General features: G+C 41.0%; 1 protein-coding gene across 5 annotated transcripts in view; it reads left to right on the forward strand.

Annotated features, from left to right (window-relative positions):
* Positions 1-5,242: 5,242 nt before the first annotated feature.
* Positions 5,243-22,238, forward strand: part of ATP11B (ATPase phospholipid transporting 11B (putative)) — a 141,969-nt gene continuing 124,973 nt past the window's right edge. For all 5 annotated transcript variants that reach the window (XM_043991380.1, XM_043991377.1, XM_043991378.1 and 2 more), the window contains exon 1: positions 5,243-5,499. In XM_043991380.1, coding sequence (XP_043847315.1) covers positions 5,473-5,499 — 27 coding nt within the window. In that variant the 5' untranslated portion in view covers positions 5,243-5,472. The remainder of the gene's footprint in view (positions 5,500-22,238) is intronic.

Here is a 22,238-nt window from a genome sequence, read left to right on the forward strand (position 1 = left end):
AAGGGCATATACACTGTGACCCCCACGGCCATTAGGGGTCTTTTGGTCTGAGAGAGACAGCCAAATGACTATCGTTTTATTAATAACCTGCTGGCCTTATTAATAAAATGATTAAATTACCCAAAAACTGTCTCTTTAATTTTTAATCATAACAACTTTATCAGCAGAAATGACATGAAAGAAGAGGCATGACTGTCTGCTTTGTTGTGGCATCCTAAAGACCATGGGACCTTTCAATCTAACCCACAGCTGAAACCTTCCATATGTATTGTCTTCTCCATTACAATGTGAGCTTCTTTGGAACAGGGACAGTCTTACATTTTATATTTCTATTTTCAGCACTTAGCGCAGTGGTTTGTTTGCACAGAGAAAACATTTAATAAATTCTTTATTCGTCCACCCATCCATCTACCCATCCATGAATTAATTGTGTTTAGCTTTTAAATCCCTTTACAAAGTGGTCCCAACCTATTTTTCTAACTTTACTGGATAATATTCCTCATCCTTCATTTTGGGATCCAGCCAATTTGGCCTTCACTCTGTTCCCCATAAACAATACCTCATCTCCTATCTTCAAGTCTTTGTACCAGCTATCTACCTTTCCCTAGATGGGAATCTCACTCTTATGAATTTCTGTGATCTTAGTCAAGTCACATAACTTCTCTAAGCCTCAATTTCCTCATCTGTAAAACTGACGTGATAATATTTATTTCCCAGGCTTGTTTAATTTTGCCAACCTTAAAGCACTTTAAGGCACCATAGAAATGTAGTTATTATCATTGTCTTCTCTGTCATTTACCATCTCCCCACGACAACATGGTATAACTGGGAAGGTTGATGAAAATTGCCTGTAGTATATGGAGGCAAGATGATATAGTAAAAAGATCTCTAGACTTGAAGACAAAATTCCAGTTTGAATTCTGTGTTGGGGCAGCTAGGTGGCACAGTGGATAGAGCACCGGCTCTGGAGTTGGGAGTACCTGAGTTCAAATCCAGCCTCAGACACTTAACACTTACTAGCTGTGTGACCCTGGGCAAGTCACTTAACCCCAATTGCCTCACTAAAAAAAAAAAAGAATTCTGTCTCCACCATTGACTAGGTGTGGGATGTTGGGTAAGTCATTTTTCTAGGACTCGTTTTGCCACCTATAAGATGGGGATTTTGGCCTAGATCAGGGGTTCCTAATTTTTTTTTAATGTCATGGACACTTTTGGCAATGTGGGGAAGCTGGTATACTCCTCAGAATAATGTTAAGTATATAAATTAACAGTAAATTAATCATAAATTACTTACATAAATTAAAATATATAGGATTACAAAGGAAACCAAGTATATTGAAATATAATCTGCAGACAGGAAGACTGACAAAATATGTGATCTAGTGGTAGGCCTAATAATTGTGATAGTGTTGAAGTAGTGGTGAGAATAAATGGTATTTCAAGATATCTGAAATGACTGTAGTAGAATATAAAAATACCTGTGATTTCTAATGGTGACATAGCCACAAATTACTACTATAACCTACTGCTAATGTTGCTGTGGTTTGCTGCCCATGTTTATCATTTTTTTTTTTTTTTGCGGGGCAATGGGGGTTAAGTGACTTGCCCAGGGTCACACAGCTAGTAAGTGTCAAGTGTCTGAGGCCGAATTTGAACTCAGGTACTCCTGAATCCAGGGCCAGTGCTTTATCCACTGCGCCACCTTGCCACTCCCGCCCATGTTCATTATTGAAAGAAATGATAAAATTTAATTCAAGATTACTGAAAATGAAGATGTAATTTTTTTTCCATTGAAGTTCACAGACCCTTTGAAATCTGTCCAGAGACTTCTTTGGAGGTCTGTGGATACCAAGTTAAGAACTCCTACTCTATATAATCTCTAAGGCTCCATCCAACTCACATTCAATGAGTATGTAACTTTGCCATAAGTCTGAAAAGGAAATCTATTGGCTTTTGGCATCCTGACAGAAAGAATAGCAGAGTCAATAAAAAGCAGAGACAGAAGCTTGAATTCAATCCTAGCCAGAGAGGTGGCTGATTGCTACTTTATCGTGCAGGCCATTGAGGACATCTCTAGTGTCTTTCCGGCCATCACAAAAGGCCATAGCAATTTGGTAGTGATCAATTTACTTTGTTTATTATTGCGTGCCAAGGTACATGATTCAGGCCAGAAGAGTACAAAAACAAAACATTCCCCAAAGACTGTGGAACTGTAGTGATCAATCCAACTCAGTCAACATTTCTTAGCATGGATTCTCACCCCAATGGTCTCAACCGATCAAATTAAATGAACTGTCAAATCTCTACTTCCTTTTGTGTTATTAGAAGTAATCATGTGACCTTCATCTAAGACAGAATAATTGCTGGGAAATAATGAAGATTGGAGCTGATATATGAACTCCATTATGGAAAAATCATTACACATTAGGAAATTAAACTGAGAATGTAATTTCTCTTGACCACATGCTTCAGGAAAATATAAAATATTACCAGTACCAGTCTGTTCAAAGATAGTAGAATTGATTTCATGATTCTGCTTCCTTTCCTACACTATCCCATCTGTAGGCTTCTAACCAATAAGTTGTTACAAGCAATTACATGCCTGCATCTGATTTTCTTTTCCCAGGAGATAGTGAGCAGAGTTGCAGTACCTTCACAGAAGGAACTTTGCAATAATACCGTGCATTTCTGATTTCCCTTCAAATATTTTGAAGTTCTTTTATATTATCTCACTTAACCTCCCAACATTACTGTGAGTTTATCGAGCTATAATTATGCTTATTTAGCAGATAGAATACGTTCACCACCTAACTACTCAAAGGGCTTGTAGATTCAATTTAGTTCAATTCAACATTCATTAAGCCCCTATACTATGTGCCAAGCACTGTGCTAGGAGCTGGGGTGGGGCACGGGGAGGAGACCAAAACCAAAATGATGGTATGGGGCTGGTTGGTGGAGAACCTCTATTTTCATGATGGTAATTGTTAGGCCAAAATTAACCCAAATGGCAGAGAATTGATCCATATTCTGTTGGATCTCAGCCTCCAAGACTGCATTGAGTGCACAATCTACAAACAAAAAGTCATACACCAACCAACTTTCCCTCTGTTTTATAAGCAGGTTGGATGAAGCAGACAATTTTTAGGACACCTTTTCTTGCCTCCTCCTCACACCAGGAGGTGAGTAGTATGGTCCTTAAAAAACATTGATCAGATACCCGGGGGACGGTCAAATCCTACTGCTACTTCAGTCCAGTGGGAAGATGACCTTATAGCCTGGCTGCCTGTGTGCAGGACTGTGACTACACAAGGGTTCTGCCTATCATAGTGCCTGGCAAACAGTAAGTGCTTAATTAACTGCTTCTCAATTCGACTCAACAGTGCCTATCATTGTAGCACATAGTAAACACTTAACAGATGCTTGTCTCTAGGTTAGGAAATGAATAATCTGGGTTTTGAGTCCCTACTCTACCACTTACTATGACCTCGAGCAAATATTTTAACCTTTCTTTGCCTAGGCACCAATTATTCTTCCCCCTCTTTTTTTTCCAGCTAATGCTGTCTCAGATCAACCTGAGTTACTCACGTCTGATGCAAGTCTTCCCACGGTGACTTACACCTCAGGGACCTTTGACTAGATTACTGTAATATGCCGTATGGGCCACTGCTCTTGAAAAACACCAGGAAGGCAACGCTTAAGATTATTCTGTTTTCTCAGGTCCTTCCAGAAACTTTCTAGATCTTTAGGTGAAGATCTTTACTCATCATGAGTTCATTTCTTATAACATTCCATCCTAGTGTCACATAAAGTCAATCGCCCTCTTTCTCCAAGTTTGGGGCACAGAATTAAATGGCACCGGGAGGGTCATACTCCTTGGCCTGAGCTTCTAAGTTTTCTTCAAAAGCTGACAACCTTTAGGGTCATATAGAACAAAAGCCTGTGTTGATGATAAAAACCCCAATTTACAAGGGGTACTATTTTAAAATGAATTTTAAAAAGGTAATTTACTCCTTCTTGATGTAACCAAAGATGTGTCTGGCTTTTCAAATTGATGGATATGTGGTAATTACTGGCAAATAACAAGTTCACAAGTTTTATTTAATTATAGGGAGACAGTGAAGTCTTGTATTGATCAAAATATGATCTGAAACCCAGGCGTTTTGTTGTTGTTAAAAGATGTATACAATAAAGGCAGGAAAAGTTATATGGGACCAGGGTCTTTTATTCAGTACTAGAATAAGCAAAAAAAAAAAAAAAGGAAGAAGAGGAGAAGTAAAGAGATATACTCCTTCCCATGGGCCGCCCAGGGATATTTTTTCTCACGGGTATCACCAAGAGCAGGCTGGATGTGAGGTTTTTCATAGGATCATTGACCTAGAGCTGGAAGGATTCTCAGAGATCAGCTCCTTCGAACCCTTTGTTTTACAGATGAGGAAACTTGAGTCCCAGAGAGGTCAGGTGATTGTCCAAGGTCATGCAGGGAGTAAATTGTACAGCTGGTTTTGAAATTCCATTTCCCCCATTCTAAGTTATTAACTGCCTATAATGTGTCAGTACTGTGTTAAGCACTGAGGAAATGAATGAATGAAGGAAGGAATGGAAAGAAAATCAAGACCGTAAATCTAACACTTTCTAGGATGCCAGACTATACTTGCTAGCGCGGTGGCTTAAATGGATTTGGAGACTGGACCTGGGTTCAAATCTCACTTGTTGCAGTGACCTCTGTGACCTTGGGCAAGTCACTTAAACTTGTCTGGGCCTCAGTTTCCTCATTTGTAAAACGAGAGTTGGACTGTGGGTTCCCTTTCAGCTATGGTTCTATGACCCTGGTCCCTTGCCAGCCCTTGCCCTCAGTTTCCTCATACGGCCTCCGAGGTTCTAGCTCTCCAACCAGCTATCCCCAACAGCACAAGTCTGTCGGCCTGCGGTGAATGAGGCCGGGGCAGGGGGGGAGGGGGGAGGGAGTGGAGCATGCGCAGTGGAGGATGCGCAGTGGGGAGACGCGCAGCAGGCGCTCCAGGTGCGCCGTGGTGTTTCCTGCTCCCCTTGCGGGCCCCCCGCCTCCGAATCCCCCTCCGCGCGTCGTCGCGTCACTTCCGGAGGCGGGCCCTCGGCCTGCGTCGCTTCACAACGGTCGCTCCATAATGCGGGCGGCTGCCACGGGGCCGGCCTCCGGGAAGGAGGCGGGGCCGGGGGCGGCGCCGGGGCCAGGGCCGCGCCTGCCGCACCTCGGGGCGGCCGCTGGAGCCCTGGAGCGCCGCGGGCGCGGGGCGTAGAGGCGGCCGCGGCGGAGCTCGGCCCTGCGGCTGAGGCGGCAGTAGCAGCGGCGTCGGCGGCCGCCGCCTCGTCTAGACCCTCGGCTCGGTCCTCCTCGGGCGACCTGGGCCCGCGGCCCCTCCTCGGCCTCGCCTGGGCCGCCGTAGCCACGTCCCCTCCATCCCCCCGCGGGCCCGAGGCGGGCACGGCCGCGGCATGTGGCGTTGGGTCCGGCAGCAGCTGGTAGGTGGCCCCCGGGCTGGCGGGAGGGGACGGGGGCTCCCGGCCCCGGGCCTCGCCGCAGCCTGGCTGCGTCCGGAGCTGCGGCTGCGGAAGGGGCCGGGGCCGGGGCCGGGAGCCCCGAGTATCGGTTACTGACGTCCCTGGAGCGCCTTCAAGTGTGCAAAGCGCACCCACGGCCCCGCGGGGCTTTTTAAAATCAATCAGCAAACCTTGATTTGGCGAAGACTTTGCCGGCTTATCATTCTCGTTGGGAGGGGTGTGTGTGTGTGTGTGTGTGTGTGTGTGTGTGTGTGTCCGGCCGCTGGACACTTACTCAGCGCCTGCTGAGTGCCGAGCACTCCCGGAGCCTGCAGCCCCCCCACCTCCTCTGCCACGTAGAGTCTTGGCTCCCCGGGGGCCCCGAGAGCTTGCACTTGCCCCGGGTCCCACCAACAGGATGCTTCCGAGGTGGGCCTTGGATCCAGAGGTCCCCGACCTTCTGGTTGGTCATGAGGGGGGAGGAGGAGGAGGGTTGCACCCGTCTGGGCAACTCCCATCTGGTCGTAGCACGGGTCCGTAGTGGGGGGCCCCGAGGTTACGGGAGGTTCGGGCAGGACTCCCCCGCCTCGTGCCGCGAATCTCAAGTGGAGGGGCCTGGGCTTTGATTAAGGGGGTAGAGCCCCGACTCAGCTGGAAGGGACCCCGGCAGTCCGGCCCTCCCAGCTGTCAGTTAGCCGGCGTAATAGTGTTTACTCTGTGCCGGACGAAGCACTAAGCACTGGGGATCCTGACAACTCGGCCCCCCGCCGGGGAGGGGCTCCCCTCGTGAAGGGGAGCTGCATCTCGTACTTACATGCATGCATGTTTATTACACACCTACAATAAGGGGAAGGGGGCAGATGAGGAAAAGGAAACCCGGGAGGTGTGAATGACTTGTCCCAGATTACAGGCTAGAGCCAGCCTCGTGAATGCAGGTGCCCTGCTCTTTGGAGTTGTACCCTTGGGCAAACGGGTCTCTCTGGACCTCAGCTTTCTCGGTAAAGGGATTTAGACTTGGTGACCTCAGAAGGCCTTCAGCTCCGAATCTGTCATCTTAACTCAGGGCTCTGACTCCCCTGGGGCTGTCACTACCGACCATTATTTGAGTCCACACAGATGATTTCATTGGTATAGGAAATACGGATCATGATTTAAGACCCAAAAGGAACTATAGAGACTATCGCGTCTAACGATTTCATTTTATAAATGGGGAAACTCAGACCCACAGAAGGGAAGGGATTTGCCCAAGCTCACACAGGTTCCAAAATCAGTGCTCTTTGTGCTGTACCGCTTAACAATGCAGCTCATCTTATCCTCTGTAAATTCCTAGGCTTGTAGAATTGCCTGAGGACACTTAGAGGGTGTGACTTAGCCACAGCCACACAGCTAAGAGGTATTTGGTGGGATTTGTGAAGGTCAGGTGGTCTTGACATTTGGGGCCTGCTGCTTGAAGATCTTCAGAATGTGGGAAGTTGTCCTGCTTGCTAATGACAGTATTGAAGCTGTGATCAGATGGGGCAGCCGCAGGATTATTACCTCTAACCGAGAACACTCCCTCCTAGGCTCTGACTAATGGCCTCCTGGCTTCCTTCAAGACCCATTTAAATCCCACTTTCTATAGGAAGCCTTCTCCAACCCCTCTTAATTACAGTGATTTTCCTCTGTGAATTATTTCCTATTTATCCTATATATAGCCTGTCTGTACATATTTGTTTGCATGTTGTCTCCACCATCAGATTGTAAAAGGTTCTTGAGGGCAAGGTTTGTCTTTTGCTTCTTTTATATCCCTAGCCCATATACCTCAGTGCCTGGCACATAGTAGATGCTTAATAAATATCAATTAATTAATCGATTCTGGTGCTGTATTTCTATATTTTGATGCTGTTAACAACCTTGAAAGGCCATATTTGTCTTTTAAAAAATGTTTACTGCCATGTTACAATATAGGTTCATATTGACCACTGAAATCCCTAGGTCTTTTTAACATACCCCTCCCATTTACTCCTAGTTCAATAATTGTGTAAACACAGCCTACACTGTGTTTCATAAATCAGTATTTTCCCCCAAACCCACCCCTTCTCCTAAATTCCCTGTTTTTACTATCCTTGTCACCTAGATCCCAAATTTTGTCATCTTTGATTCTTCCCTGAACCTTACCACTTATGTCCATTCAGAAGCAAAGCATTGTCCACAACATTGCTTACTTCTGTCCCTTTCTTTCCACACACATAGTAACCACCTTAGTTGAAACCCTCTCATCTCTTACCTAGGGCAGAGTAATAGCCTTCTAATTGTGGTCAGTTGCCCCCCATTTTTTTTTTAAGTGAGGCAATTGGGGTTAAGCGACTTGCCCAGGTCACACAGCTAGTAAGTGTTAAGTGTCTGAGGCTGGATTTGAACTCAGGTACTCCTGACTCCAGGGCCAGTGCTCTGTCCACTGTGCCACCAAGCTGCCCCCCATTTTTAGTCTTTACCTTTTCCACTTCATTTTTTTGGAAAGTGCCAAAGCAATCTCCCTATGGTACCAGTATGACCCTGCAACTCTGGCTCAGAACTTCTCAGTTGCTACCCTTGTTTCCTTGGGGACAAAATAAAAATGCTTAACTTGACATTTAAGGGTTTTCACAATCCACCGCCTTCTAGCCCTTATTTTATGCCATTTTAAAAAAAATGAACTCAGTTCTTGTCACATGCTTGAAATACATTCCCACTTTTCTCTGCCATTCAGAATTCTAGTCTTCTTTCAAAACTCAGGTACCATATCTTCCTTCAAAGAAGCATTCACTGATTCCTGTAGTTGTTAGTGTTCTCCTTTTCCTCAGTTTATATTGTATTACTATTTCTCTTATATTGCCATAGTAGAATTGAAGCCCCTCGAGGGTGGTAGCTCTTTCTTTTCTGTCTTTATCCTAAGTGCCTCGCACATAGTAGGCACTTAATAAATGTTTTATTTGTTGTAGAAGAGAGGGAGCAAAAAACTCTGTACTGAAGAATTAAGTCAGAGAGAAAACCTCTCCAGGAGATTACAGCTTGGTAGCTACTGCCACATAATGGCTTTAAAAAAATAAGTTAACTACATCTTTTCCTGGCTGAAAAAGCCTAACTCAACTTGCACAGTGATGCCCTTTAATATATTTTGAAAGAAAATAGAAATACTATGTAGCATTCTAGTTTGCTAGTTTGAAGGGCAGTATAAAAACACAGTTATGCAGGAACCAAGATTCTTCTGGAAATGTAATAGTAAAGTGAAATTTTGATAGTTTTTTTCCCCTTTTTTACAGTATTTAAAAAATATAACTAAATTCTCTAGCTTTTACAATCCACCTTTGGGTTATCACATTTCACAGAGAACATTCTGATTTTTAAAAAAATCATTTAAACTAACGTGGATTACTATTTGTGATGATACAAAATTTGGATAAGACATAGAATCATAGATTTAAAGCTGGAAGGAATTTTAGAGACTATTCAAAGGTCCCTTATATTACATAAGGAAACTAAGGTATAAAGAGGTTATGTCACTTGTCCAAAGTCACACAGGAAGTAAGTGGCAGAGAGAGGATTTGAACCCACATCCTTTGACTCCAAATACAGCAGTGCGTATTGAAGACATTCTGATGTCAATAAAACTAAGACTTTATGTTCTAAAGCTTATGTTCTTATTTTTAACTGCTTATGGATTCAGGTATAGTAGAAATTTAGAATAATCCTAGTTTACTAGGCTACTAGGTTTCTGATGCCATTATAATATCGTAGGGTTAAACTTTAACTTTGGTTCAGTAAAATAATCAAGTCAAGTCAATAAGAATTTATTATGTGCTTACTATGTACTGGGAACTTGTAAGCCCTTGAATATAAAAAAGGGGTCAAAACCAGTCTGCCCTCAAGGCGTTTATATTCTAATGATAGACACCATGTAAACAAAATAGTTTGACTTTGGCAGGTCTGGTCTGAAGTTTTAATTCAGTTAATGGATTAATTAGTTCAGTTGCACAAAAGGCTTTTTAGTGAGAAGATTATTCTAAAGTGATAGTTGTTGTCTTTTCTGGTTGTTAAAGCTTCTGTAAATCCATTCTGAGGACTTCCTCTCAGTGTTTGCTATCTTATGTGAATGATGGGGGCAGGGGATTGGAGGAAAATAAGCCAACTACATATGTGTGTATGTGTATATACATACACACATATATACATATGGACACACATGGTATCCTAAAAATCTCTCTGTGTGTATGTGTATGCATTCTCTGAATACTGCTTTGGAGGTTTGGTTTAAAAAAAAATGCAACAATTAAAAAACCTTGTTCACATGGTTTTCAGTGACTGGCAGTCTGCAATCCATTTATGTATATGTGGTTTTGCTGTACTGTGGATATTGGGTAACTGGCTGAGAGGTGGGCAGTTAACCATTTCGTGTGCCTGAACATTACCTTAGACTTTAATTTGCTAACATGAATAGTTTCCGTTTTGAAAGTTTTCAAGGTCCACTGAATGTTTTTGTTGTTTAGTCGTTTTTTAATCCTGTCTGATTCTTCATGACCCCATTCAGGGTTTCTTGTCAGAGATACTGGAGTGATTTGTGATTTCCTTCTCCAGCTCATTTTACATATGAGGAAACTGAGGCAAAGAGGGTCGAACGACTTACCCAGGGTCACACACTTAGTGTCTGAGGTTGGATTTGAACTCGGGTCTTGCTGACTCCAGGCTCTATCCACTTGGCCACCCAGCTGCCCTTAGTGATGAGGATACAAGTACAAAAAGCAAAGCCAGACTGTCCTCGAGGAGCCTGGGGGCAGACTGTCAACAGGCAATCACAGCATCAGGAGGCTTATGTGAAAACCAGGTTTAGAACAAGAGAAATGAACATACTGAGGAACTCAGCAGGCTTGAAGTTTTACAGAATTTTACACTTTTATAATAGCAGGACAAAGGGAAGAGGGGATACCAGGAAGGGATGTAACACGGGAGGGGGAGCAGTACATCAAAGGCATAGGACCCCCAAACCACTTCCCACGGGAAGGAGGAGGGTGATGGCAAAGTCCCATTCTTTTCCCTTGGGAACTGCTAAACCATGAAGATAGGAGGGTCCCCTTATCTGCAGAAGACCCCAGCTGCACAGGCAGGATCCCAGCCTGGCACAGATGGCTGGCGCCTGTCTTGCTTCCCAAGGACACACAGGGAGTCCAGCTCAGGGTAAAATAACAAATTATGTCAGCTCAGGGGGAGTTTTGTCCTTGACACATTCAGGGCCTCCTGCATGCTCTGAGTCTAATGTTTCTGAAAAATATGGCAACTCAAAAAGAGAAGTTCAGGGGACCCCTTAACATACTCTGTCATCTAGGAACAGTGACTGAGTTGATCTGGTTAATTCCTCTAGAACTGGGGAATGACGAGAGGGGTGATGAGGCACTGGAGGTGGGGGACTAATTTGTTGGTGAGGTTATGGAGTAGGTAAGTGAAGAGGGAATGCAGAGTGAAGTGATAAAACATGAAAGACACAAAGTTGGCATTTTTCCTTCACAGAGGTGGTACAAAGGGAGTTAGAATGTGTTCATCTTAGTATTGTTGATGTAAAAATGCCATCTTGAGGTTCTTTCTCACTTGTTCATTTTTATTATCTTTTATGCTGGATCGAAAGAAGGCAGATGAGGGGAGTACAACTTTGGAATATCTGGGTTTAGTGACTGAGTTTGTAGTTGGGCCATTGCGGGAAAGTAACACATCCACTGAATAGAGCAGATGGAGTAAGTACTTTTCATTGTCCCTCCTAGACTTTTGCTATGGAAAAGACAATTCCCCAGGGTTCTTCAAGGTAGAAATAGCCTTCCAGTATTTTTTTTTACTATCAAATTCTAGAACAGGAAATCTTAACTTTTGTGTGTGGGGCATGGATGCCTTTGGCAGTCTTGGCAAACCTATGGATCCCTTCTTAGAATAAAACACATAGGGCTACAAAGGGAACCAATTATATTGAAATACAGTTATCAAAATATTAAAAATGTTCATAGACTCCAGGTTAAAAATCTCTCATTCCAGAAACACAGCAACAAAATAGGCCTAAATCCTGATTCAGGTTTCTTTGCTTTTTATCACTGTTAAAAGTTATTCTAAGGAAAAAGAGAAAAATTCTCTTTGAGTATATTCTTTCATATACCGTATATATGCAATCTCAAAGTGCATACATGAACATTCACATAAAGATAGGAATTAATTCATTAAATATTCTCTTTTTTGAAAGTGATTCCTAGAGTATCATAATATTTTTATCTTCTCCAGTCTGTCACACTGTTTCTGTCTTGAAGAAAGGGGACATTGGGGAAAATAGCTTTGGGAGGGGGTATCTTCCATGGCAGCCTCATTTGAGTGTGGCTGTGTCACACATTTGGGGTGGTTTGAATTTAGGAGGTTTTTTTTAGACTGGGTCTTTTGAATTCTTTTCCTCCTTTAAAGTGATTTTTTGATGTTGAGGTGTATTCCCTAAAATACTCAAATAGTTCATTTGGTTAAGGAGCTTGTCATTACATGACTCTTTAACATTCCTATCAGCAGTAAGTAGAGGTTCTCAAGCTAGATGTTTCCCAAGTCACCACCAACCCTGTTTTGTTAAGTATTTTTCTAGGGTCTCATAGCAACATATGGGATAGATAGTCTTTTGAATAAGTAAATTTGGAAAATTGGTGCTGGAGACTTTTTTTTTAAGTGAGACAATTGGGGTTAAGTGACTTGCCCAGGGTCACACAGCTAGTAAGTGTTAAGTGCCTGAGGCCAGATTTGAACTCAGTTACTCCTGACTCCAGGGCCGGTGCCCTATTCTCTGCGCCTCCTAACTGCCCCTGGTGCTGGAGACTTTTGACTTGACCCTGTGCTTGTTGGAGCTCCCAAGAAGAGGACTGCTGTGGCTGTGCCACTACTCTGGTATAGGTCCTCATGACCTCACAACTAGACCACTGCAATAGCCTGTTTGTTGGTCTTCCTCCCTCCAGGCTTGCCCAACTCCAGCTTATCCTCCACACAGCTGACACATTGATCTTCTTAAAGTGCAGCTCTGACCATGCCACTCCCTCCTTCCCCCCACAAGAGAAACTCCAGTGGGCTTCTCTTACCTCTAGGATTAAATATAAAATCCTCTGGCTTTTAAAGTCCTTCATCACCTGGTACATTCTTGCATTTCCAGTTTTCCTAAACTTTACTCCCTTCCATATACTCTGTGATCCAGTAACACTGAACTCTGCTGTTCCTGGAACAAGACCCTGTCTCTGACTCCAGCCATTCTCACTGGCTGTTTGCTGTGCCTGGAATTCTCTCTGGCCTCCTGGCTTCCCTGGCTTTCTTCAAGTCTCATCAAAAGCCTCCCTTTCTGCAAGAAGGCTTTCTCAGTCCTCCTTAATCTTAGTATCTTTCTTGCCTTTGAGGTTATTTCCAGTTTATCCTGTGTATATCTTGTTTGTACTGTTAAGGGTTAAAATTCTAGCTAAATTGTCTAAAATATCTAATGAGTGGTTGCCAATAAATTATAAGCTTTAGCAAGAGTTAGATTTTTAAGCATTTATTAAGGAGAATAAGAATTTGGTAAAGAGAGAGAGAAAGGCCTAGATTCCTATCTATTAAAGGGAGAGCACATTTCTAGCTCCCCTCTCCACCAGAGTCCAAAGGAAAGAGCCCCAGAGTCAGCGCCAGTCTCTTCCTTCCTCCTCCCACTAGTCCGCGTCACTTCCTCCCGCCAAAGAAAAGACTCCTGGTCTTGCCCTCAAAGACCTTCGCTTCATGGGCAGAACTCTTCTACAGTAAGTATCCAGCAGGTGGCGTTATTCCAATTGTTACAGTACATAGTTGACTTCCCTCTCATTAGACTGTGAGCGCCATGAGAGCAAGACATGTCTTTGGATTTAGTTAACTGTTGGGTAATAGACAAATAGCCGGATGATTTGTTTGCTATGCATGCCTCCTCTGTCAGGCAGGCTCCACAGTTGTCTAAATGCTTTGGTTAATTCTTTACTTAGGACTTGCTCTTTCCACGTGTGAAAACTCACATCAGGAAAGTTTTCTCATCTGAATCTAGTTTTTAACCCCCAACTTATTTTCCTCTAGACTTTGAAACATTAAAATTCATGCCCTTTACTGTTTCATTTTGAATGAATCCTGAATAATTACTTCGAGTTCTAGTTTAGTTCTCCTAAAATATCTAAGAATGCTTGTTTTTGAACAATCAGCTTTATGAGGAACTATTTCAGTAAGCTTACCTTTAAAGCAAAATTTCAGGTTAGATACTTTCATATGTGAAATCACAACTAGCCCAGTAAATTTTCCCCCAGCAAAATAAATGAGGCATGCATTGAGTCTATACTATTTCTTTGGACCGGAAAGCAGTCTAGAGGAAATGTTTGACTTTGGGACATATCTGGGAAGAAACCAAAATGATGAATTTTTTAATGTTACTAATATAAAAGGAGATGAATTTAATTTTCTATTGTTTCTTATGTGCCTTTAGTCACTGGAATATCTTCAAATGTTTTAATAATTGTATCCTATATAACATTGCCCATTGCCTTATGTTCTTCTCTAAAAACAGATTTTTGTTTAATCTTATGTTTTCTTAGATCTCTTCTTAGAAGTCAAACTTGTTTTTTATAATTTTGCAGCATTTTGTATTGTTTTGGGGGCTTGTTCTTTCCGTTACATGATCAAAATAGAAGTATATATTGTGTTCGTGGCTCTCCTTTGTTCATGTTGTATCAGTTTATATACTTCGTGTATCTCCATGCTTCCATATAGTCCACTACACTGTTAGCTCTTTCCCATCAGCTGTAGTTTCTGGTTTTGACTCTGCCGTCGTTCTCTCTTCCTCTCCCCTACTTTCTCCATAAGTTCATTCTCTAGAAACTCCTCATAACTGTTACTTCAGCTTTGGTAGTCACACTTCTTCAGTAGCTTCAGTTTCCCAGGTGCCTCTGATTGGAGAGCTGGGGGGTGGTGGGGGGTGGTGGAGTAAAACACTCTTCCTATAACCTCTCCTCAAAGTGGGCTCAGAAGATCAGCCAGCTCTACATTTCCTATCAGCTGCACTGCTTAGTTTTAACTCCACCAATGTCACGACTTCTGCTGGTACTGTCCCCCCACCTACTTGTCTTTCTCTGTCCCTCCCCCCCTAACATTGACTGTCCTTTTCTTTTGTCATCACTGTCCATTTGCTGAGTATGAGGTGAAAGACACCTCAGGGTTGTTTTGATTTGCATTTTTCTTATTAGTGACATGGAGCATTCACTTAGAGTTATTAAAAGTTTGAGGGCAGCGAGGTGGCACAGTGCATAAAGCACCTGCCGTGGTTTCAGGAGGACCTGAGTTCAAATGCAGGCCTCACACACTTGACATTTACTAGCTGTGTGACCCTGGGCAAGTCACTTAACCTTCATTGCCCCGGCCCCCCCCCCTCCAAAGTTTGCAAACTTCATTCAAGAAACATTTGTTCATATCCTTTCACCTTCTCTGTTGGAAAATGACTTTTGATCTTATGTATTTCTCTTACTTCTCAATGTATTTTGGATATCAAATTGGTCAGTTATTTAATAAAAAATTTTACCCCAGTCGACCATTTCCCTTTTTATCTTAGAGGCATTAATTTTGTTTGTACAAAAAGGATTTCAATTTTATGTAATCAAAATTATCTGGTTTTTTTGATTGCCTCACTCATTTGGTTAAGAATTCTTCCACTACTGATAACTGTGAGTTTTATGATCTGTTTAAAAAAAAAAATATATATATATATATATATCTTTACTATTGAGGTTTCATGCCCATTTTGAATTTATTGTACAGTATAGTGAGATATCAGTGTTTTTGAATTTATCAAATACCAGATTGTCAAGTCCTCATTTGTGATTTTCCTTTGTCTAGACTGTTCAATGGAAAAGATCAGCTTTTCTGATTTTTAAACTAGTGCCAAAGAGTTTTGATTATTGCTGCTTTTATGAGATAGTTTAACATCCTCTTTCATTCCTACCCTTTTATTATTTCTCTTGCTATGTTTGATCTTTTGTTCCTTCGAATACATTTTATTATCGTTTTATCCAACTTTATAAAGTATCCCTTTTATACTTTAATTGGTACACTGTAGCATTAAATCCATGTTTGGGGGCATTGTCATTTTTATTGTATTATCATAGCCCAATCATGATTAATAAATACTTTTTAAAATATTTAAGTTGTTTTTTTACTCCTTTAAGGAGCATTTTGTAATCAAATTTGTAGAGTTATTGAGTGTGCCATCATAGATTGAGTCCCAAATAGTTTATGCATCTTGTAGTGATTTTCAGTGGGACTTCCCTCTTTATTGTTGGAATATAGAATGCTCTGGATTCTCTAGATTTGATTTGTAGCCATTGTTCTTCATTTTTGAAGAGGACTGGTGACATCACGGGTAGTGTCTTGACTTACTCTAAATTGGATTCAAGTGAGGCAGTTGTGCAAAGTCATCAGCCTCATACTCTCTTCCAGAGTCATCAAAGTTCAGTGGCAAGATAGAAGTCAAGAAGACTGTTGATGACCTGGGATGCAGAGAATGAATTGGCATCTTTGATGGCTTTCTGAGTAGTGCCTTCATGGCAGTAGCAACAAGTTGTTCTCATTCGCCCATTCTGCTGGAGGAAGTCTTCACATGCTTGGGGTAGACATTCCCTTAACTCACCAACAAGTTTGAGGCTTGTCAGTTACTGCCAGCCTGGTTTAGCCTATTTTCTAAGACAGTTTTACTGGGATGTGGCTGCTGTGCATGCTGTAGCTTCTTGGAGCCACAGTTGAGAGTTGAGTGGTGGGTGGGCACCAAAGGTGGATGAGGCTCCCCCCCTCCAAAAGGGTTCAGCATACCCTCACACCAGAGGTGTCAGTCCTCCTTGAACATTACACTCCTGAATCATATCTTTGAATAACAGAAGCTTTATAGTGGATGGAATTGTCTCAGTTTCTTTGATTATCTAGGATTTTTTTAAGTAAACCTGTCATATGGTCAGTAAATAGGGAGTTTTTTGTTCTCTTTGTGTTTATGCCTTTAATTTTTTTCTTTTATTACTATTGTTAGCATTTCTAGAACTATATCAAATAATAACAAGGAGTTGGGGCATCCCTGCTTTACTTTGATTTTGTCAGTCATTTAGTAAACAAGCATTTATTAAACACTTGATTATGTGCCAGGCACTGTGCTAGTTTGGAGGGGGTGGGGAGTGGGATACAAATGCAAGCCAAAAAAAGAAAAGAAAAAGACAAGACTCTCTCTTTCTCCAAGGATCTTACATTCTAATGGGAGAATACTGTCTTATAAAAGGAAGATGAAAAGGGGTGTGGGGAAGCAGCCAGAGTGAAGACTACTTTGTGTTTTTAATAAGATTAATTATAGTGATTGTTTTCCTAATGTTAAACTATCCTATTGCTGCTACAAATCCAATTTGGTCATAATGAATGATTTCTTGGATAAACTAGTCTGACAGGATTTTATTTAAAATTTTTGAATTGTAAAGAGGAGAAGCTGCAAAAGGGCCCATTTTGGTTTGGCATAAAGAAATGAATAATTAAAGCCATCCTACATCAAGAAGTAGTAGGTTCCCCCTCACTTGGCGGTGGTGTTAAGGGGATTCTAGTTCAGTTACAAATTGAGATGACCTGTGAGTTCTCTTCCTTTTCTGTAATTTTAAGATCTCTAAGTAGAATTTTTGTTTATAAATCGAAAGAAAAATACTCCTAAAGAAAAGAAGTAAGAGGATGAATGAATATCCATTGCTCTCATTCATTTCATCACTCTGCTAAGTTTTTCAAAAGGAATGAAAACAAGATAGGCTTTATAACTAGCCTATGTTATTATGTGAAGCCAATTAAATTGTAAGGATTAATGGATTACTCTTCTTCTAGACCCACATACTTGTGTGCTCATACTTCTCTCTCAGATTCTGAGCAGAGAGGAAGTTCTTCTGTTGTTGACTGCTACTTCTTTACCTGGAAACTTAAAAGAAATCATATGGTAGATGTTGTGAATGAAATTAGAACAGAAGGGAGTGAAAGCAGGAATGTTCAGTATCTTTAGAGCAGTCTGTATGTTTTTGTGCACAGTATTACAAAAGAGATCTTAACTTTAACACATTTATTGTTGGGCCAAAGATCTAGGGAGTTTCAGCTTCATGAATGTTATGGCAGGAGCCACTTGGTTGTATACAAAGTATACATATTATTATGGAAGCTTAGTTACCCTCAGCTCTTTTTATGAATATATTTTTTTTAATCTTATGCTTTCTGTTTAGTATTCTGTCTTCGTGTCCCTGGCTAAAATCGAACCCTAAGACTATATAGCTATTTTGCTTAGCAAAATATACTTCCAGTTGTGTTTTTCTTGCCTTATATGGCAGCCCCAGAAATTTGCTATGCTGTTATTTCTTCTTCCTTTCTCTTCCTCTCTTCCTCCCTTCCTCTCTTTCTCCCTTTTCCTTCCCTCCCCTCTCCTCTTTCCCTCTCCCCTCCTGGAGCATATTATCTGTTAATCTTAAAATTGTGAGTTTTCTAAAAGTTACCATTTGATCACTTTTTGCCCATTTTGTACTTTGGCTTTTATTACCAGGTAGAAAATTCACTGAATCTTTGTATTAATGGTGTCTCTCAAATTCTCCTTCTCCTCTTTGGGCCCAAGGACCCTGCCCCCCTCCCCAAATAGCTCTTTGCAGCTTGGTGACCACTGTCAGCTAACTTCATTTCAAGGAGCCTTTGTTTTTTCCTCTAGGAAGTCCTATAATCCTATAGGAAATGCCATAAAGTGGCAGGATTGCATCGGTGGTCAGTCCAGTCACCAGTGGTGGTTGTTACTCTTGGGAGGGCCTTTCTAACTCCAAAAATGCACACCAGTTTTTACATACTGCCTTTGGAAGCCCTGGGTTGTGATTTCTTTGCCACCTAGTTATTTGTTCTGATATCTGTCTTACCACTGGACCCAGATGACTCTGGAGGAGAGAGTGAGATTGGTGACCTTGTACAGCCCTCCCTCACTTAAATCCAATTCACTGCAAGTCATGACATCACCATGATGTTGTGATCCTCTTCAAGAACAAAGGAGAAACAACAACAATGGTTATTCTACATTAAAGAAGTAACTGCCTGAACAAATTAGCCTTTCATTTTGTATAGGCAGCTCTCAGTTTACCATGAGGTGCTGTTCTTAAAGTTCAAGAGAACTAGATTTGCAATCCACTCTGCTACTTATTACCTGTGTAACTTCGGGCAAGCCACTTATGTTCTCTGTTCTTAAGTTTCCTCATCTGTAAAAATAAGAATTTTGGACAAAGTGAACTCTAATGCTCTTTCTGACCCCCTTTCTGATGCCCCTGTAACACCATTTAGAATTTCTTGTAGAAACTGTTTTACAGGTGGCTATGGTTCCTCGTACAGCTTACAAGAACCTATTTAATTTAATGTCCTTGGCCCTCTACTAATAGGATTACAGAACCTATTACATATTAAGATCATTCGGACTGCATTTTCCTATTAAAAAACAACTTGAAATGCCACAAACATATCTTTTCCCTACATTCTACTTTTATCTTGGCACCTAGATGGGAAACTTGCTTTACCTACCAGTGTAATAATAGGAATAGGTATTCCTTCAGGTTCCAGTCACTGAAGATAGTGCCTATGTCTTAAAGTTAAGGTGTCATATAAATACTGTCTTCATCCACTAATTGTACAGGAGATTTATGTTCCTTTCCAATGTTGCTCTCCAAGTTGGTGGTTGCTAGTGGCAGCTGATTTCATTTGTCATATTTAAACTGTTAGGTATAACGATGTAGAAAAATATGCTTTTATTTCATTGGGCAAGCTTCATTTAAAATTTTTTTATCTTGAAATTAAACACCAAATAAAGTAATCATTTACACATAAAAAAGAAGAGAAAAGAGGATTATATATCTATGAATTTATTACATATAGTTTGATTTTCCTTCTTAAGTATTAAACATGTGGCTTTCAAAGCTGACTTGCTTTTCCATATTTCCTTCTGGACTTCTTTTTGTTCTCATCTATGGTTTTTGGTGTTTTTTTTTTAATGCTTCAGTGACCCTCTTTATTTTTATTTCTTGGGGAACCTTATCATTGGGTCCCCCCTTCTTTACCTCTTTCCTCATTGAAGAGTAAATTCCTTCATTGGCATGTGTGAAAGTATATCTGTATTCTGCACCTTGAGTTCCTCTCTAGGATTGTGGTTGGTCATTGCATTGATGATAGTTAAGTCTTTCAAAGTTTTTTGTCTTAACAATACTGTTGTTATTGTATAAATTGTTTTCTTGTGTGCATAGTGACAGCAATATTGTTCGATGAAGAACTGTGAATGACTTAACTATTCTCAGCAATACAATGATCCAAGACAATCCCAAAGGACTAGTGGTAAAGCATACTATTCACCTACAAAGAAAGAACTGATATTGATTGAACACAGACTGAAGTATGCTATTTTCCACTTTCACTTTTTTCTTTTATTCAAGTTTTTGTATACAAAATGACTAATATGGTAATGTTTTACATAATTGCACATGTATAACATATCTGATTTCTTAGCACCTTGGAAAGGGAGGGAAGGAGGGATAGAATTTGGAACTCAAAACTTTAAGTAAAAATGTTTATTATTACTTAATAAATAAATGATTATTTTCTTGGTTTGCCCATTTCATTTTTCATCCATTTATAAGGCCTTCCTAGGTTTCTCTGAAACTCTCTTGAATCATTTTGTAGAATGCAGTGAAATGATATTACAGTCATATGTCAAAATTTGTCCAGCCTATTGATGGATACCACTCTGTTTTCAGTTCTTTGCTATAACAAAGAGAACTGATATAAATATTTTTGTACATATGGGTCCTTTTCCTCTCCTTTTGATCTCTTTGGGGTATTGACCAAGTGCACTATCTGAGGCAAAGAATATGCACAGTTTAGTGAGTGTGGAGCATAGTTCCAACTTCATTAGTTCCTTATTGATTTTATACAGAGAAATGGTAGAATGTTAAAAATTTAGAAAATTGTCTGGTTTATAGCTGTCTTTTTCTGATTGCTATATTCTTATATTTTTGCAGCCATTTATTTAAAACTTGTCAGGTTTCATACCAGGCCTCATTTTGTTTTTATTGCTGACTGAGCTATTCACTGAAAAAATTTCCAAGTAACCTTTCATACACAGCCATATTTCATAGAATATTATCTCAGACATTTTTGCAATGATATTTTGATATGGTCACCTAATTATTTAGCAGTGCAAGTGAAGTTTCATGTTCCTTTTTAAATAGATATACCATCCAATTGTACTATTTACTCGTCTGTATTCTCCATCTCATCTCCACAAGAATATTATGAGATATGAATTTCAGTTATTTTCATTATATACATTATATTTCCTCCACAGAGGATCTATCTGTTCAACACACTAGAGACCTTTCTCCAGGTCTCTCTATTTTGAGGGTATGAGTAGAGAATTTAAGCTATTCATCAGGTTTCCTTTTTGTCACATGCCACTGGTCCACCTCCTTTTTAGATACACATTTTCTTCCTGGCATTTATGTCCCTATGTCTAAGTGTCCCCAGAACCCTTGCATTGTACTTAGAGAGCTCCCTCCCCCAGTCTGTGAGTAGGTTAATCCACTCTTTGGAATTCCTGCCCTGGTGCTCAGAAGCCTTCCTGGACTGAGTGGAAACTAGCCCACTTTAACCCTTGTTTCTGGAAATGCCCATCATGTGTACAGCTCACCATCCTTGTGGCTCTCCAGACCAAAGCTCTCCAAATCAACATTCCTGTATCTGTGTTATCTTCCCTCGTTAGAATTTAGGCCAGGATTGTTTCTTTTTTTGTATCTCCAGCACATGGTACAGTACTTAGGACACAATAAATACCTCATAAATGGTTTTCTTTCATTCATTCATTTATTCATGCCATTTCTCAGATGTAGGAAGTATGCTACAGCTTCCCTACCCATGCGCCAATGCCCGTTATGTCACTTGCAGCTTCCTCATCTCTTGTAAGGAGTGTTAAGGAGTCCCCTGAACTGAAACACTGGACTCAGAGCATGTAGGAGGCCCTGAATGTGTCAAGGACTTAGTCCCCCTTGAGCTGAAGTAACTTGTTTGCATCCCAACCTGGACTCCCCTGTGTGTGTCTTTGGGAGTCAAGACAGGTACCAGTTGGTCTGTACTAAGCTGGGAAACTGCTTGTGCATCTGGGACCTTTGTAGATAAGCAGACCATCCTATGTTCATGGTCTAGCAGTTCCATTTTCAGAGGGGTTTTGGTTTTTTCACCTTTCTTCCTCCTATGGCACCCCAGTTTAAGTGGAGATCTGTTTTCTCCTGGAGACTCACTTTGTCCTACTCTCATAAATATGCAAACTTCTGTATGGATTGTGAACTCTTTGGGTTCCACATGCATGTTCATTTCTCTTGTGATAAACCTAGTTTTCACTTACGTTTCATGAAGTTGTGATTGCCTGTTGACACTCCAAATTATTTTACATTTCATGTGTCCTTTTCACTGTCCACACACCCAGTGAACAACAAAAAAGAGAAAACAAAACTTCCATGAGAAGTATGCAGAGCAAATTCCCATTATTAGCTGTATGCAAAAATGTATGTCTCATTCTGGATTTTAAGTCCATCACCTCTCTCACACAGAGTAGGCAGAATGATTCATCTTCAGGCTTCTGGACTTGGTTCATTTGCCAT

This window comes from Dromiciops gliroides, chromosome 3 (genome assembly GCF_019393635.1).
Source record: "Dromiciops gliroides isolate mDroGli1 chromosome 3, mDroGli1.pri, whole genome shotgun sequence".
Lineage (NCBI taxonomy): Eukaryota > Metazoa > Chordata > Mammalia > Microbiotheria > Microbiotheriidae > Dromiciops > Dromiciops gliroides.